Here is a 19102-nt window from a genome sequence, read left to right on the forward strand (position 1 = left end):
AATCAACTCCCTGTTAATGTGCCTGGGAATAAGTGAAACATGGCCCAACTCCTTGGGCCCCTGTACCCACATGGGAGACCCATAAGAGGCTCCTGGCTTCAACCTGGCCCAACCCTGGGCCCTTGCGACCATTTGGAGAATGAACCAGTGGATGGAAAATCTTTCTGTGTGGGTGGGTGTCTCCCTCCCTCTCTCTCTCTGGAACTGTGCCTTTCAAATAAACAAATAAGAGTGCTGGTTCAGTCCTGGCTACTGTGTTTCCAATCCAGCTTTCTACTAACACGTCCTGGAAGGCAGCAATGGCTCAAGTACTTGGCTTCCTGCCATCTGTGTGGGAGACCTGGGTGGAGTTGTGGGTTCCTGGCTTTGGCATGGCTCAGCCCTGGCTGCTGTAGGCATTTGGGAAGTGAATCAGCAGATGGAAGATCTCTATCTCTCCCTTCTGTCACTCTGCCTTTCAAATAAATAAATAAATCTAAAAAACAAAAAGGTTATTTAGTATAAACACTTTCATCACTATGAAAATTTTGTAATAGTATTTTTATTAGATGCATGATATTCCATTGTATAAACACAAAATGATTTACATGACAATTTATCTCTTATTGGATATGAACTTGATTGTCTTTGCATATATGTAATTCTGCATATCTCTAAGTATATCCATGAAATAAATATCCAGAAGTTAGAATTACTGAAAATTAACAGTCATTCCTAGGTATTGTAGTCTTTGATTCTAAAAAATCATTCTACATCTTTTGGAAGATATTCTTTCCTCAAAGAATAAAACCAGGTTGTTGGGGTCTATCCTATATATATATATGTATATATATATATATATATATATATATGCCATACATGTAAAGTTTTCTTGCAGCCACATTTAAAAACAAGTAAAATACATTTAAAAACAATTAAAAATTAATTTTAAAATATTTCACTTAATTCAATATTTCCAAATATGTTATGCAATAAATATAAAGTATGTATCAATGGGAAACATCATTCTCATATTTTCATACTAAGTCTGAAATCTAAGAATATTTTAAGTTGTAAGTTTTTTTTTTTAGTCAGAATTACAAAGAGAGGGAGACAAAGAGAAATCTTCCAACTGCTGGTTCACTCCCCAGATGGCTGCAATAGCCAGTGCTGTTGTCCAAGCCAAAGCCAGTAGCTTCATCTGGGTTCCTACATGGGTGGCAGGGGCTCCAAGCATTTGTACCATCTTCTGCTGCTTATCCCAGGACATTAGCAGGGAACTGGCTCAAAAGAGAAGCAGTTGGGACACTAACCAGCACCCATATGGGATGCCAGCATTGCAGGCAGCAGCTTAACCCACTACACACAACACTGGCCTGTAAGTACATTTTTAGACCTAGAGCACATCTCAGTTCAAACCAGCAACATTTCAAAGAGCTACTCAAGTACATTTCAATATCCCCTCGAAGCGGTGGCTACCCTACTGCAGAGCACATTCCCCATGCTATGGCTTCCACTACCCTTCACATAGAAGCACCTAGAGAAAAGATCACTGGATAGGCTTTAATAATTTCCAGGAGAAAGAAAACCAAACACACTCATATTTTGAAAAGAGGGCACTTTCAGGGAAGAAAGCAAACATCCACTCATCTCATAGCTCATAGATTTCCATTTTCTGTTTCCTCATCCCTGGCACCTTCTCCAAAATGGCAGAAGTAGAGGAGGAAGAAATCACTAAGTACAGATCCTATCTTGTAGCCCTGACTGAGCAGGACAAAAACGACAGTCTCGGGGCCCACGCTGTGGTGCAGTAGATTGGGCTGCCACTTGCGAGACTGTCATCCCATGTCAGGCTGCAGAGCTGGGTCTTGGCTGGGCCACATCTGACCCAGCTTCTTGCTAATACACCTGGGAAGGCAGTGGAGGATGGTCCAAATACTTGGGTCCCTGCTCTGCATGTGGGAGACCAAGTTGGAGTTCTCCGCCTGGACCAGCCCTAGCTGTTGTGAACATTTGGAGAATGAACCAATGGATGGTCTCTCTCTGGGAATGAAGGGGTGAGGGGTTGTGGAAGGAAGGAAGAGTGGATGGGTGGGTTCGTGGGAGGGAGGGAGGAATAGTCTTAATCCTCCTTTCCAGTATTTGTAACAGACCTAGAGTTAGAATCAAGGAAAGCAGACCCCAGGATCAGAGATGGGCCAAGCTCCTGCACAAGGGGATCTGAAGGTAGAGCAATTCAGGGAATGTAAGGGGGTGTTTTCCTTGTCTTACAGGAGCTAAACCAGGACAACTTTCAACTCTAGTTTTCACACTAAGGCCTGGTGTAGGGCACAGATTCTCTTCACCAGAAATCTTGACTTTGGGTCTTGTTCCTACCTGAGAGGCATTTCTGTGGAACTGATGCGTTCACAACAAGGTGGGTGGAGAGAGGAGCAAAAGTAATATGATATTCACAAGCCTCTAGAAAGCCTAGGACTCGCAGTCAGCCTTAGGGTGCACACCACTCACTCTTAGGATGCCCAATGTGTCCACTTCTGGTATAGGCTGAGTAGGATTTGTTGCCCTAAAATTCACGCACCTGTTTAAACTCTTAAGAACTGATGTTAATGGCTGAGGGATTATAGGTGGAGCCTTGATCTAATTTTGGTGGCTAAGAGGTGGGCGAGCCCAAGGAGTTTGGTTCTCTCCAGAGGTTTGATTTATCTTAGTTCAAGGCGGCCTAGCTTCTCCCTCTCACTTCCTGGTTCACAATGTGACTGTCTGCACCCCAACACTAGCAGCCTCCATCAGGCACAAAATCCTGGGACCACCTGACCCTGTAACCTCCACTGGAAGCTAAAATAAACTGGAGACCCTTTCCGTTAAACCAGACTAAGACAACTCCTAACACGATCCAGGAGATAACAATAAGGAAAAACAAAAGCACAGGGTCTGCTCCCTGAGACAGAAACAGGGAAGGGCTCACTAGGCTAATCCTCCGCCTTGCGGCGCCGGCACACCGGGTTCTAGTCCCGGTTGGGGCACCGATCCTGTCCCGGTTGCCCCTCTTCCAGGCCAGCTCTCTGCTGTGGCCCGGGAATGCAGTGGAGGATGGCCCAAGAGCTTGGGCCCTGCACCTGCATGGGAGACCAGGAGAAGCACCTGGCTCCTGGCTTCGGATCAGTGCGGTGCGCCGGCCGCGGCAACCATTGGAGGTGAACCAACGGCAAAGGAAGACCTTTCTCTCTCTCTCTCACTGTCCACTCTGCCTGTCAAAAAAAAAAAAAAAACAGGGAAAGACCCTTTTATCAATCCCACAAACATGGATATAATATCCTGTACCCATTCCCTGCCATTGCTACAACAGTCAACACTGACCCGTGACCACACACAAAACTTCCCTCACAGTCTCACTCAAAAAGTCCAAAAACAAAAACACCATTACACACCCAACAGAGATGGCAGAAACCCTAAAGTGAACACAAAACTTCTCCCACAGCTACCCACCTCACAAATTTCTACCTGCCTTCACACAGCCTCCAACAGCCGTACCTGCAACGGTGACGTCATAATCCCGCAGCCTGACACAGCCGCATGACGGGGTACGCATGCGCACTTACCTGCGCACGCACTGGCCGCCACTGCGCAGGCTCAGCACCCCCAGCCCGGAGGCACCGCCCCCTGCTCCAGGCTCTGGACGCTAATCTCCGGCCTCTCGCGGGTGGGTCGGGTAGGGTTCAGTATCGGCCGAACGCTCGTGCCCAAGCTGTGTGAGCAGAGCAGCCCAACCACGCACTCCTAGGCAAACAGTCACCTCTGCACCAAAGGCTTCTGGGAAATGTAACCCAGGGACCCTACAGCCACGGCCCAGCACCAGTCATAGATGCAAACCAGGCATCGTTAACTGCGACTCCTTAAGGGATTCTGAGCAGACTCACCACGACCACCAGAGCCAACCGAAGCACGAATCTGAGCAGTGGCAGTGAGGCGGGGTGGATCCCAGATGTAGAGTTGAAGCCAGGACTTTCCGGTTGCAGTGATCGTCCCTTTTAGAGCCCGCCAGGTCTGCTATTACAATGCCCGGCGAGACCCTCCGACCAGAACTGAACCTCTTCCACGACTGGCCAACTCGTGTCCTCTACGTGCCAGTCGGTGTGCCCTTGAGATGTGTGGGAGTTCCAGAGGGAGAAACCTGTCGTGCGGAGTGGAGGGAAGCATGTGGGACAATGTAAGTAGTATTACCCCTGTAGGGGGCAGTGAGGGGGGTTCCTTATGTGAGGCTGCGGGTCACAAGGAAATAAAGTCAAATAATAGAGTTGCACAAGTTTTCTAGCTACTGAATGGGGATTTCAGAACAGAGGAAATATAAAAATTACTCAAGTAGAAAATGTTCCTAAATGACAAACATTGGTTAACAAGATGAAAGTAAATGGAGTAACAAGCACAGTGGATAAAAAAATACAACTCAAGGCATATAACTGGATAATTCCTAATACTCTGGGATGGTAGACTACCAATACTAGCCAAGAAGCAATAAGTACTTTAAAACATCTCATCAATTACTGCTTAACACTATGGACCAAAAACAAAACCAACTACAGGACTCAAATATAAATAACCCTAACGTGATTCCATCCTCCAGGGCTGTCCTCTGAGGCAGTAGTCAGCTATCTACACCTGCCTTCTCTCCCACCTGAGTACACCCCAGAACCCCAGGATTCTGTGGACTCAAGGTCCAGGAACTATTTTAGGTTATGAACTAAAGACCAACAAAGACGAACACTGATAAAAATGAGCACCAAGTGTCTTTACGAATAGTTTGAGGGCGGGTGTTGTGGTGTACCGGGTGAAGCCACCGCCTGTGATGTGGGCATCCCATATGGGCAGTTTGGTATCCCGGCTGCTCCACTTCTGATCTAGTTCCTTGCTAATGGCCTGGGCAAAGCAGCAGAAAGCCTAAGTGTTTGGGCCCCTGCACCCACGTGGGAGACCAGGATGAAGTTCCTGGCTTCTGGATTCCATCTGGTTCAGCACTGGCTTGTTGTGGTCATCTGGGGAGTGAACAAGAGGATGGAAGATAGATCCTTGTCTCTCCCTCTCTGCTTCTCCCTCTAAAATAAAATCTTTAAACAAAAATTTAAGTTTAGGTATGCAAAGGATGAATTGCATGTTAAAGCAGAGGCAATGAATTATGAATGGAGTAACCCTGGCACCTCTGAAAATGTCTATACAGCCACTGATTTCCCTTGGGGGCTTTGAAATAACACTGTTGTGGTCTTAAGTTTGAAGTGTGGTTTGGGGCCTGTGCATGTTAGCTGTGCAACAAGATGCAGAGTTGGATTAAAGATTTAAAACTCAAGTAGATCTAGAAAGCTATTTGTGCCTGGAAGTGGTCACAAGGTACCATAGAAAAAAATAATTAACTGATGAAAAAGTTGATGATGATGATGATTTTGATGAGGAGGAAATTAGGGAAAAAGTTCCAGTGAAGAAACCTGAGATACTCAAGCCAGAAATGCACAAAAATCAAACCGCAATGGTTTTGACTTAAAAGCATCAACACTGGGGCTAAGGCTGTGGCATAGTGAGTAAAGCTGCCGCCTGCAATATCAGCATCCCATATGGGCGCCGGTTCAAGAACCAGCTGCTCCACTTCCAATCCAGCTCTGCTATGGCCTGGGAAAGCAGATCGCCCAAGTCCTTGAGCCCCTGCACCCACATCAGAGAACCGGAGGAAGCTCCTGATTGGCTCAGCTCCAGCCATTGTAGCCATCTGGGGAGTGAACCAACAGATGGAGGACTGACCTCTCTCTCTCTGTGTAACTCTTTCAAGTAAATAAATCGTTAAAAAAAAAAAAAAAAAAAAAAAAAAAGCAACACTAGGATCAAAAGGTCAAAACTTCAGGGCTGGCTGTGGCATAGCAGATAAAGCCGCTGCCTGCAGTGCCAGCACCCCATTATGGGTGCCAGTTGGGGTCCCAGCTGCTCCACCTCTAATCCAGCTCTCTGCTATGGCCTGGGGAAGCAGTAGAAGATGGCTCAAGTCCTTGGGCCTCTGCACCCATCTGGGAGACGCAGAAAAAGCCCCTGGCTTCGGACTGACCCAGCTCCAGCTACTGTGGCCATTTGGAGGGAGTGAACCAGTGGATCAAAGGCCTCTCTCTACCTCTCTGTAACATTGCCTTTCAAATAAGTTAATCTTTTTTAAAAGAAAAGTCAAAACTTCAAAAAACACAGAAATACACCCAAAGGGCATAGTTTTGTAGGACATTAAAGCAAAAACGCAAGTATAGAAAAAGGTGCTTCTCCTCCCAAAGTGAATGCCAAATTCATCAACTGTGTAAACAACTGCTTCTTTAAAACTGACTAGGAGGCTACTCAAGATCTCTGCAGTAGAGGGAATCTTTTCAAGAAAATCGTTTAAATAGCTTGTTAAAAATTTCCCCCTATTTTTCTAGCAGTTGCTATTAGGCTTTCCTTTTTATAATGCAGAATGAGAATTTTCTCTACTGTGTTTGATAATTGTCGTCCATCTGGGGCCCCTGCCACCCACATGGAAGACCAGGATTAAGCTGGCTTCTGCCTTTGGTATGGCCCATGCTGCTGGTTGTGGTCATCTGGGGAGTCAACTAGTGGAAGATCAATTTCTGTCTCTCCCTTTCTTTCAAATAAATCAATCTCTAAAGAATTACAGAGGAGAGACAGGCTGATCTTCTATCCACTGGGTTCACTCTCCAAGTGGCCCCAATAACCAGGGCTAAGCCAGGAGCTTCATCTTGGTCTCCCACGTGGGTGCACAGGCTCAAGTACTTGGGCCACCCTCCATTGCTTTACACAGGCCATTAGCAGGGAGCTGGGTTTGAAGTGGAGCAGCCAGGATGCAAACCAGCACCCATATGGGATGCTGGTGTTGGCAGTTTTACCAGCTATGTCACATCAACGCCTTAATACTTTAAAAAAGAAAAACTATACAGAAGTGGAACAGACTCAAAAAAGCATAATGGCTCTGATAACCAGACTGATATAAAACACCAAAGACTCAGACTAACCTCGGAACAGCACTTGTGTGGGGGAGACTCAAAGCTAGTAAATACTTGAAAACACAACTGATACTGGATCCAGAGCAAACATTTAGCCTACAAGTTAGGATGCCACATCTCATGTTGTAGTGTCTAGTTTAATTCCCAATTCTGGCCCCTAACTCCAGCTTCCTGCTACTGTACTGTAGATCCAGTGAGGCTCAAGTAATTGAGTTCTGGCTGGTGCCATGGCTTAACAGGCTAATCCTCTGCCTTGTGGCGCCGGCACACCGGGTTCTAGTCCTGGTTGGGGCGCCAGATTCTATCCCGGTTGCCCCTCTTCCAGGCCAGCTCTCTGCTATGGCCCAGGAAGGCAGTGGAGGATGGCCCAAGTCCTGGGAGACCAGAAGCACCTGGCTCCTGGCTTCGGATCAGCACGATGCGCCAGCTGCAGCAGCCATTGGAGGGTGAATCAACGGCAAAAAGGAAGACCTTTCTCTCTGTCTCTCTCACTATCCACTCTGCCAGTCAAAAAAAAAAAAAAAAAAGTAATTGAGTTCCTGCCACGGACATGGGAGACCTGGGTTGAGGCCTCAACTTCTGGGGCCAGCACTGTGGCACAGGTTAGGCTGCCTATGACACTGATATTACCAGTTTTGAGTGCCAGCTGCTCCACTTCCAATCCAGTTCCCTGCTAACGCACCTGGGAAAACCAGCAAAAGATGACCCAAGTGCTTGGGCCCCTGCCACCCACATAGGAGACCCAGATGCAGTTCCTGGCTTCCACCCTGCCCAGCTCTGGCCATTGCAGCCATTTGAGTCAACCAGCAGATGGAAGCTATGTCTTTCCTTCTCTCTGTAATGTTTTCAAACAAATCTAGGTCTTGGCTTCTGACTCCAGCTCCAGCTGATAAGCCTGCCATTGCAGGCATCTGTAGTATCTTTCTATCTCTCAAACAAATTTAATCTCCAGGATAAAATCCAAACTTATTTGATAAAGAACTAGGAAAATGTGACCCATTATCATGGGAAAGTAAGATCAACAGATGTCAAAGGTAAGAATATCTAGAATTTTAAATGTCAACTAAAGACTTTTTGAGATTAACACTATGCTACATTAAGTAAACATGAACACATTTGAATAGATGGAAATATAGACTTTGAATATGAAAACCCTTAAAAATGAAAAATACAAGAGCTACAGTTTAAAAAATTTTAGGATGGGCTTGAAAGCAGAACTGATATAACAGAGGAGTCACTTAACTAATGTTCAATAAAAATTACTCTTGGGACCAGCATTTTAGCACAGTGGTTAAGCCACTCCTTGTGATCCTCATCCAACCCAGCTTCCTGCTAATAGTCCTGGGAAGGTAGCAGAAGACAGGCCAAGTACTTGGGCTGCTCCTGCCATGTTCCTGCGTCCTGGCTTTGGCTATCCCACATCTGGCTGCTGTGGCCATTTGGAGGTGTGAACCAGCAGACAAATCTTTGTCTCTCTGCCCTTCTGATCAATCAATAAATCTTTGTTGCTATTCATAAAAATGTCTAAGCCCAAATGATGTGTCACAAATGTTAGGAATGCAAAGACACAGACTATAGTATACATGATAACATGTTAAAATAAAACAGATTTGGAGTATGCTTTCATTTTTAATTTTAATAAAATAGATAATTTCATATTACATAGAGAGCAAGTCAATTCACACATCATTGATAAAATTTTAGAAATATATTCCATAAAAAGTTTAGTATTTGGGAATTAATTCATTATAACATGATTTCTACAGGTACAGTGTTCCCATCCTCACCCCCATTCTTATTAATTTTGAAATTTAAAAAATACAGAAAAGTACAAAAAATAAGACAAGATATCCATATACCACACTCCAGAAGTAGCCACTATTTTCATACTTACTTGCAAATCTTTAGGAGATGCTTCTATAAAAAGCCAGAGTCCCTTTTAACCACCCACCTCCCACATTCATGCCCTACCCTTCTCCACTCTTCACAGGCGACCAATGTCAGGTCTGTATCCTTCCAATTAATTTCAAAAACATTTACATACATATGTGTGTGCGCATGTGTGTATGTGTGTATATATATATATATATATCACCAATGTTAAGTACTGTTTTAAGAGTTTTAACTCAAATTTACAAACTCATTGTACTATGTGCATCACTCTGCAACTTGATTTTCCCCTCAATTTCTGAAATATTACTGTTAATGCATGTTAATCTCATTTGCTCCATTTTTACAAATATATGTACAGTATTCCATTCCAAGAATCTTCTTTTCTATTCCCAATAAGCATTTAAGTTATTTCCAATTTTTGGCTGCGATAAATCAAGCCATAGTAAATATTCTGGCGCATATTTTTTTTGCATACATACAGGTAGAACTGCTGTGTTTTGAATTTGTTATAAGCAATGCTTCCCTACTCTTAAGGTCACATCTTTGAGATATTCCTGTTTTCAGTCCTCGTAGATTTTACTTTTGTGTATAGTTCTGTTATTTTTTCCTTTTGGAGAACAAATTATCTCCAAACAGTTTCCAAAATCATCTCATTTCTTTACCCACTGATGCCATTTGTCATATCCCAAATTCTAATAAATGCACAGGTCTCTCTGGAAGATTCCTACTGTTCTGCTGAATCAATTCCACAAGTTTTATATTATTTGTAGGTGATCATATCTACTTTTGTCTGTTCCTTTCCAATACTTACAACTTAATTTTCTTATGCTGGTGAAGATCTCCAGATCTATGCTGATAATAGTAACATGCATCTGTTTTCTGCTCCCAATTTTAGTGGAAATGTGTCTAAAATTTCAGCATTACCTTTGCTGTTTGCTGTAGTTTTTTTGTTGTTGGATACACGCTTTTTATCATACAACTGTCCTTTTCTTCAGCATGAATTTGCTGGTGTCCCCTAAGTTTTCAGCATTTGTTAAAGTTTATTTCATTTGTATTTCAAATTCCTGGTGAATTTTCAAAATATTTACAGGGTCTTTAATGAGTATGAATTTTCTGGTGTCGAATGTGGTGTGACTTCTGGCTGAAAGCTTTCCCACACTCACTACACTGATAAGGCTTCTTACCTGTGTGGATTCTCAAATGCAGAGCAAGGGTTGAGAACTGAGAGAAAGCTTTCCCACATTCATTGCAGCCATAGGGTTTCTCACCTGTATGGCTTCTCACATGTACAGTAAGAGATGAACTCTGAGAGAAGGCTTTTCCACAAACATTGCATTCATAAGGCTTATCACCTGAATGAATTCTCACATGCACAATCAGTGACGTTCGTTGAGAGAAGGCTTTTCCACATTCATTACATTCATAGGGTTTTTCTCCAGTGTGAATGTTCTGATGTTTTATGAGGTACTTCTTCTGGCCAAAAGCTGTTCCACATTCATTACATTTAAAGGGTTTCTCTCCAATATGAATTTTCTCATGCTCAGTAAGGTTTGATTTGCCACTAAAGGTTTTCCCACACTCCTTACAAACAAAGGGCTTTTCTCCCGTGTGAGTTCTCTGGTGTCTGATGAGGTTGGACTTCTGAATAAAAGCTTTTCCACAATCTTTACACTCAAAAGGTTTCTCTCCAGTGTGAATTTTCTGATGGGTAAGGAGGTTTTCCTTCTGGCTAAAGGATTTCCCACAATCATTACATTCAAAAAGCTTCTCTCCAGTATGGGTGTTTTGATGTTTAATGACATACTGCTTTTGGCTAAAGGCTTTCCCACATTCATTACACTCAAAAGGCTTCTCTCTAGTATGAAAATGTTCATGCTCAGTGAGATTTGATTTGTGGCTGAAGACTTTCCCACATACCTTACAGGAAAAGGGGTTTTCCCCACTATAAATTCTCTGCTGACTGCTGCGTGACATCTGAATAGAAGCTTTCCCACATTCACAAGATTTCTCTCCAATAATAATTTTTTGATGAACGAAGATCTACTTTTAGCTGAAGATATTTCCACATTTCTTATAAATATAAGTCTCCTCCATGGATATGACCTTTTAAATGCAAAGTAAGAAAAAGTCTGAGAAAATTTTATCATTCTCAGTACATTCAAAAATTTTCTAATATTCAATGAAGTTTCGTGATATTCACTGGTTACTACCCAGCATGAATTTTCTGTTTAATGAGATTTTTAATCTAGTTAAATACTTCTCAATATTCCTTAGAAGCACAGAATTTCTTTTGATGCTTTTTACGTTCAATGAGATAACATGTAAGGAACAGTTTCTCTACATTCAGTAAATTTATATAATTTCTCTCCAGTGAATACTCTGGGATCAGATGGGGCATAACTCTCAACTGAAGGCATTTCTACATTAATTTTTTTTTTTTTAAAGATTTGTTTTCTTTATTTGAAAGGCTGAGTAGGAGAGAGAGGGAGAGATCTTCCATCTGCTGGTTCACTCCCTAAATGGTCCTAACAGCCATGACTGAGCCAGACTGAAGCCAGGAGCCAGGAGCCCCATCCAGGTCTCCAACATGGGTGCAGGGGCCCAAGGACTTGGGCCATCCTCTGCTGCTTTCCCAGGCGCATTAGCAGAGAGCTGAATCAGAAGTGGGGCAGCCAGGATCTGAACTAGCACCCGTGTGGGATGTCAGTGCCACAGACAGTGGCCATACCCATTGGTCCCTAATTTACATTTAAAGGGAGTTTTACCATAAATGAGTAAGCAATGTTAGAAGATTTCTAAACTAAATTGTTAAGTCTTTTGTATACAACTTCCCTTATGATTAAGTCTAAATTGTGCTTCAAACTCAAAACTTCAAAAAGATATTGCCTTAAAAGAAATAAAGTTGAGATCAGAGGAATGACTTCTCAGTTCTCTTATATTAACTTTTTTCCCTCAGTCTGTAGTTTACTAGAGATGCATGCACTTGCCTTCCAAATATTGTTGCCCCTTGTCTGCTCATCATCATCTTAGGCTTCACTTAACATGTAAAACACACAATCATTTTAAAAGAAGATAACAGTTGGGGCCGGCACAGTGGCATAGTGGGTAAAGCCGCTGCCTGCAGTGCCAGCATCCCATATGGGTGTCAGTTCAAGTCTTGGCTGCTCCACTTTCAAATAAATAAATAAATAAATAAATAAATCTTAAGCAAAAAGTGCTCAGAACCATGTTTGGCACATGGTAAATACTCAATAAATACTACTTTTATTTGTGCATGTAGAGCATTAATTCTGGCAGCCTATCAGTACGAAAGAATCCATATGACTAATGTCTTCAACTACATTTTGGGAAGGAGGGCAGGCATTTAGGCTAGTGGTTGACAACTGAGATACCTATGTCCTGAATCAGAATGCCTTTTGATACCTACTTCTGACTCCAGACTCCAGCTTCCTGCTAATGCAGGCCTTGAAGGGAGGCAGCAGTGATGGCCCAAGCAGTTGGGTTTTGCCGCCACATGGGAGACCTAGACTGAGTTCTGGTTTCTGACTTCAGCGTCAGTCCAGCCCCAGCCATGGTGGGCATCTGAAAGTAAACCAGCGGGAGCTGGCGTTGTGGCACAGTGGGTTTAGCCGCTGCAATGCCAGCATCCCATATGAGTGCCAGTTCAAGTCCCAGCTGCTCCACTTCCAATCCAGCTCCCTGCTAATGTGCCTGGGGAAGCAGCGGAAGATGGCCCAAATCCCTGGACCCCTGCCACCCAAGTGGAAGACCCAGAAGAAGGTCCTTCCTCCAGTTGGCCCAGCCCCAGTCATCGCAGCCACTTGGGGAGTGAACCAGTGGATGAAAGATTTCTCTGTCTTGCTTTCTCTTTCTGAAGCTTTTTCAAATAAATAAATCATTTTTAAAAACTAAAATAAATCAGTGGATAGTTTTCTGTGTCTCTCAAATGAATAACTTAAAAGAAAATAGATTTGGGGAAGGGAATCCCTATGGAGGATACTAGGTGGAAAATTAACATTCACAGGTTCACAAAGCTTACTTGACTCTTGAGAAAAATCTTTTCCAATTCTGAACAAACTGCGTGACAAAGAAAAATTACCAAATAGAATAAAAAGGATGACCACATAAAAATGAGAAAGTCTACCTGGATGCTTAAGAAAGGGAAAAGATTAACCAACAACTGCTTTCTCCCAAACCAAATTAAAATGACATGAAGAAAAAAAAAAAGCAAATGAGATAAACTTACAAAAAAAAACAATATCTGGGCCAGCGCCACGGTTCAATAGGCTAATCCTCCACCTTGTGGCGCCGGCACACCGGGTTCTAGTCCCGGTCAGGGCGCCGGATTCTGTCCCGGTTGCCCCTCTTCCAGGCCAGCTCTCTGCGGTGGCCAGGGAGTGCAGTGGAGGATGGCCCAAGTTCTTGGGCCCTGCACCCCATGGGAGACCAGGAGAAGCACCTGGCTCCTGCCTTCGGATCAGCGCGGTGCGCTGGCTGCAGTATGCTGGCTGCGGCGGCTATTGGAGGGTGAACCAATGGCAAAAAGGAAGACCTTTCTCTCTGTCTGTCTCTGTCTCTCTCACGGTCCACTCTGCCTGTCAAAAAAAAACAAACACACAAAAACACAATATCTGGCGAGCTTGGCAAACAACAGACATTAACAAAATTTTCAATAATGAAAAACATATGGAAGCTTTTCAATGCATAGCAGAGTAGTATCTGAGAAAGCTCATGTAAAGGTATTATAGCAAGCAATGCCAACGTCAAGCAAATCTGTTTTCTGCCACAAAATGAGAAAGACTCAGGAAATGAAAGCAATCAAGTATCTCAGGAAAAGGAATTAAGGATGAAGCTGAAAAAAAAACAATAAAAAGAGATGCTGGATTTGCATCCTCCCAGCCAGGATGGCAAAAGCAGTGCAAAGTTCTTGGGCCCCTGCACCAATGTGGGAGACCCAGAAGAAGCTTCTGGTTCCTGGCTTCAGGCCCAAATCCAGCCTTGTGGCCATTTGGGGAATGAACAGCAGATGGAAGATCTCATTCTATCTCTCTGCCTTTCAAATAAAAAAATAAATCTTAAAAAAAAAAAAAAAAGTTCAAGAGACCAAAAAATTTGAGAACATATATTCAAATATTTCTCATTATTCATTAAATGAGTATTTTTTGTCTTTTTACTATGTGTGCATTTCTAGGCTCTACGGATTGATAGCACTGGACAAAACTGACAAAATTCCTTGCCCTCATCAAATTTACAATCTAGTGGACAAGAGACAAACAAGAAAGGAGATGATTTGTTAAAAAGTCTTAAGTGGCGCCAGTGCTGTGACGTGGCAGGTAAAGCCCCGGCCTGCAGTATCGGCATCTCATATGGGCAGCCGATTCCCAGCTGCTCCACTTCCAATCCAGCTCCCTGCTATGGCCTGGGAAAGCAGTAGAATATGGCCCAAGTCCTTAGATCTCTGCACCTGCGTGGGAGACCCGGAAGAAGCTCCTGGATCCTGGCTTTGGATCAGCCCAGCTCCAGCTGTTGCAGCCACTTGGGGAGTGAACGAGCGGATGGAAGACTCTCTCTCTCTCCAACTCTGCCTTTCAAATAAATAAATACATTTAAAAAAAAAAAAAGCCTCTTAAAAAGGCATTTTGTCTACTAGGCCACAGTGCAGCAAAGGAAGGGCATTTTAATTTTTTTTTTTTTTTTTTGACAGGCAGAGTGGACAGTGAGAGAGAGACAGAGAGAAAGGTCTTCCTTTTTTCCATTGGTTCATCCCCCAATGGCTGCTGCGGCCGGTGCCACACTGATCCAAAGCCAGGAGCCAAGTGCTTCTCCTGGTCTCCCATGCAGGTGCAGGGCCCAAGCACTTGGGCCATCCTCCACTGCACTCCTGGGCCACAGCAGAGAGCTGGACTGGAAGAGGTGCAACTGGGACAGGATCAGTGCCCCAACCGGGACTAGAACCTGGGGTGCCGGCGCCGCAAGCAGAGGATTAGCCTATTAAGCTGCAGCATCAGCCGTAAGGGCATTTTAAACAGAAGTTAAGCGAGTCCACAGGCCCTGAAGCCTGCCAAGCGTATTAAATATATAACCTATGAGTTATACTTTGGTGTATCACATTCCTCATGTCTTCCTGATAATAATAATAGCAAGAAGTACTTATAATTCTAGTGTCACATGAGGAAGGCCGTGAGCAGACAGCTGCCACTGACACTCTAAGGAAAAGCCCTCACATGTGGTGCCGCCCAAAATCATAAGGCTCAGCGTCAAGAGCCAAAGTGCAGCTCCTTGTTTATGACAACAGAATCCAGGAAGGCAGCCTGGTTGAAAGGAGACTTACTGGACCCACTGGCATTTCTGAAGGACAGGGAATCATAGACTGAAGCAAAGAAATACAGATACCATCCTTTTCCTTTTTTTTTTTAAATAAGGCCGAGTTACAGACAGAGGAGAGACAGAGAAAGATATCTTCCATCTGCTGGTTCACTCCCCAAATAGCTACCACTACCGGAGCTCTGCCAGGTTGAAGCCAGCAGCCAGGAGCCTCCTCTGGGTCTCCAACAGAGACTCAAGAACCCAGGCCATCCTTTGCTGCCCTCCCAGGCACACTAGCAGGGAGCCTGACTGGGACTCGATATGGGATGCCAGCACCTCAGGCTGTGGCTTTAACCCACTGTGCCACAGCACTGGGCCCAAAGATACCATCCTTGAATAAAGTAGCCTATTAGTATAGATGGACAGATGAGGTCATAGTTTTCTATGTCTACTTGAATATGAACGAAGATGATCAACAGGGATGCCACAGCAAACAAGTCCAAAAGAAAACTCTTGATCTCTCAACATTCCAATAGTTTTCTACTTCAGTAAATAGGAATCATCAACTCCAGTTTTCCTCTTATAATCTATAACAATCTATCCTTTAAACTATCTTTTTTTTTTTTTTGGACAGGCAGAGTTAGACAGTGAGAGAGAGAGAGACAGAGGAAAGGTCTTCCTTTTTCCATTGGTTCACCCCTCAAGTGGCCGCTATGGCTGGTGTGTTGCAGCCGGCGCGCTTCGCCAAACTGAAGCCAGAAGCCAGGTGCTTCCTCCTGGCCTCCCTTGTGGGTGCAGGGACCAAGCACTTGGGCCATCCTCTACTGCCCTATAGGGCCACAGCAGAGAGCTGGACTGGAGGAGCAGCAACCAGGACTAGAACCCGGGGTGCCGGCGCTGCAGGCAGAGGATTAGCCTTGTGAGCCGTGGCGCTTTAAACTATCTCAAGCACTGAACTCTATGGGGCCACTGTTGTGGCACACCAGGTTAAACCATCCATATGGCATCCATATGAGCACAGGTTCAAGACCAGGCTATTCCACTCTGATCCAGCTCCCTGCTGATGGGCCTGGTAAAGAAGTAAATGATGACCCCAGTGCTGGGGCCCCTGCCACTCACCTGGAAGACCTGGTTAGAATTTTAGGTTCCTGGTTTCTACAGCCATGTGGGGAGTAAACCAATGGGTAGAAGATATCCGGATTCTACCCCAATCCCACCTCTCTTAGAATCTTGCCTTTCAGATAAATTTATCTTTGAAAAACAAAAACAAACAAACAAAATCGAAATCCTTCTTGTCATTAAACTACCACCACATTCTCACCTGGATTCCTACAATGGTTTCTCTAAGCCATGGTCCCCTATCTACTTTACTCTCTATATAACACACCAATTATTCCTTTTATAATGTAATTCTGATCTTATTACTCTTCTCAATTTTTATTGGTCTCCCAAAACACTCAGAATAAAGGCCACAGCCTGGGATTTGGCTCGTTACCAAAATTACTCCTATTCCCTTTTGCATATTCTGCTCCAGCCCACTGCCCTGATCACTATTCCTTGAATATGACAATAAGGTACTTCCTTATGGCACTTAATGAGTTTTCTGTTCCTTCTGGTTCAACGTTCTTCCACCAAATAACATGTCTCACTGTCACTCTTTAGGTGTTTTCAAGAGTCACTTGGGGACGGTGCTGTGTTGCAGCAGGTTAAAGCCCCAGCCTGTAGTGCCAGCATGCTGTGTGGGCACCGGTTCTAGTCTCGGCTGCTGCACTTCTGACCCAGCTCTCTGCTATGGCCTGGGAACGCAGTAGCAGATGAACCAAGTCCTTGGGACCCTGCACCTGCCTGGAGACCCAGAAGACACTCCTGGCTCCTGGCTTTGGATCAGCTCAGCTCTGGCCGTTGCGGTCATTTGAGAAGTAAACCAATGGATGGAGGATCTCTCTCTCTCTCTGGCTCTACCTTTCTCTGTAACTCTGCCTTTCAAGTAAGTAAGTAAATAAATAAATAATAAATAATAATAAATAAATCTTTAAAAAAAGTCACTGATAGGGCTTTCTCTGGCCAACTTATTTAAAATTACATTCCAACTGGCCCCCTCTGTGAGTTTTCCTTGTTGTATCTTTTTGCATAACTGTCACCATCTGATGGAGTGCTTTTGTACTTAATTACTCATAATCTGTCTTCCCCAACTGCAACACAGACACAGACCCTCAGAAGGGAGTTTTTTTTTTTTTTTAAGGATTGATTTTATTTATTTGAAAGTCAGAGTTACAAAGAGAAGTCTTCCATCTGCTGGTTCACTCCTCAGTTGGCTCCAACAGCTAGAGCTGCGCCGATCCGAAGTCAGGAGCCAGGAGCTTCCTCTGGGTCTCTCTCTCTAACTCTAACTTTCAAAAAAATAAATAAATCTTTAAAAAAAAAAAACAACACACACAAGGACAATGTATGAAGACGTACATATGAAAAGGTGGACAGGAAACTGGATATGACTAAAAGAGAATCCTAGCAGAGGCAATATGAAAATGAAGCAAAAATGTTACACAATTAGCCAGCGCCATGGCTCACTTGGCTAATCCTCTGCCTGTGGCGCCACCACCCCGGGTTCTAGTCCCAGTTGGGGCACCGGATTCTGTCCCGGTTGCTCCTCTTCCAGTCCAGCTCTCTGCTGTGGCCTGGGAAAGCAATGGAGGATGGCCTAAGTGCTTGGGCCCTGCGCCCGCATGGGAGATCAGAAGGAAGTACCTGGCTCCTGGCTTCGGATCAGCGCAGCGCCAGCCGTAGCGGCCATTTAGGGGGTGAACCAACAGAAGGAAGACCTTTCTCTCTGTCTCTCTCTCTCTTACTGTCTAACTCTGCCTGTCAAAAAAAAAAAAAAAAAAGTTACATAATACAGATAAGATGAGTATCTAGTCCTCTAGAATCTGATTAAAGAAGCCTAGATCAGAGTGGGCCTTTGGCACAGTGGTTAAGACACCATTTGGGATGCTCACATCCCATAATGGAATGCCTGGATTCAAGGCCTACCTCCGCTTAGTGTGAGTCCAGCTTCTTCCTATTGTACACTGTGAGAAGCAGCAGGTGATGACTCAAGTTCTTGGGTCCCTGCTACTCCTGGGAAATACCTGGCTTTGTCCTGGCCCAGCCCCACCTGTTGTGGGCATTTGGGGAGAGAACCAATAGATAGAAGATCTCTCTCTCTCTCTGCCTTTCAAATAAAAATAAAAGAATAAAAAAGAATACTGAAACAAAAAAAAAAATGATGTGTCACTCAGGTGTCAGAAATTTATATCGAGTGATACTCAAAGAGTTCTAAAAATATCTTTCAAAGCACTTCAGAGGTATCAATGTTGACTGAACAATTGTGATCTGCCTCGTTGTCATTCACTCACCTGGACACACGTGCTTTCCACTTCTTTCTTTCATGTACAATTTGGTCACGTTACAACCTCTACTGCGGTAGTATGACACAGTACTACAACATTAATGCTGGTGCCAAAGCACCATCCTAGAGCTCAGGCTGAGTCCTGGGGCCTGCAAGCCCTCTGACTAGGAAGGTGCAGTTTCCAGGAGTGCACAAGGAAGCAGCCCTGTAAAACAAAACAAAGTAATGACCTTCTGCCTTAGAGCCCAGAGCACACACAATCATGTGAGCTAGGGTACTAGGACTCTCTGAATCCTGAATTTCAAAACTATATTCAGTAAACCATTTAAAGGGGGTAGGCATCTGGCATAGTGGTTAAGATGCTGGCTGAGATGGCTATAAGGTGGTTAGGTCCCTGTCACCCATGTGGAAGGTTTAGACTGAGTTCTTGGCTCCCAGGTTCAGCCCAGTCCAGCCTTAGCTGTTGTAGGCAATTGAGGAGTAGGCCATTGGAGGAAAACTGTCTCTCTGGGTGTTTGCC

General features: G+C 44.2%; 1 protein-coding gene across 5 annotated transcripts in view; it reads right to left on the reverse strand.

The window, feature by feature from the left end:
- Positions 1-19102, reverse strand: part of ZNF146 (zinc finger protein 146) — a 59952-nt gene that overhangs the window by 30263 nt on the left and 10587 nt on the right. For 2 of the 5 annotated variants that reach the window (XM_062176245.1, XM_062176246.1), the window contains exons 2-3: positions 18590-18787; positions 9929-10994 (exon numbers count right to left, since the gene is read on the reverse strand). In XM_062176245.1, coding sequence (XP_062032229.1) covers positions 9987-10865 — 879 coding nt within the window. In that variant the 5' untranslated portion in view covers positions 10866-10994; positions 18590-18787 and the 3' untranslated portion in view covers positions 9929-9986. Of the gene's footprint in view, positions 1-9928; positions 10995-13353; positions 13487-18589; positions 18788-19102 lie in introns of those variants that run through there. The other 3 variants (XR_009864409.1, XR_009864410.1, XM_062176247.1) reach the window with 3 other exon arrangements.

This window comes from Lepus europaeus, chromosome 19 (assembly GCF_033115175.1).
Source record: "Lepus europaeus isolate LE1 chromosome 19, mLepTim1.pri, whole genome shotgun sequence".
Taxonomy (NCBI): domain Eukaryota; kingdom Metazoa; phylum Chordata; class Mammalia; order Lagomorpha; family Leporidae; genus Lepus; species Lepus europaeus.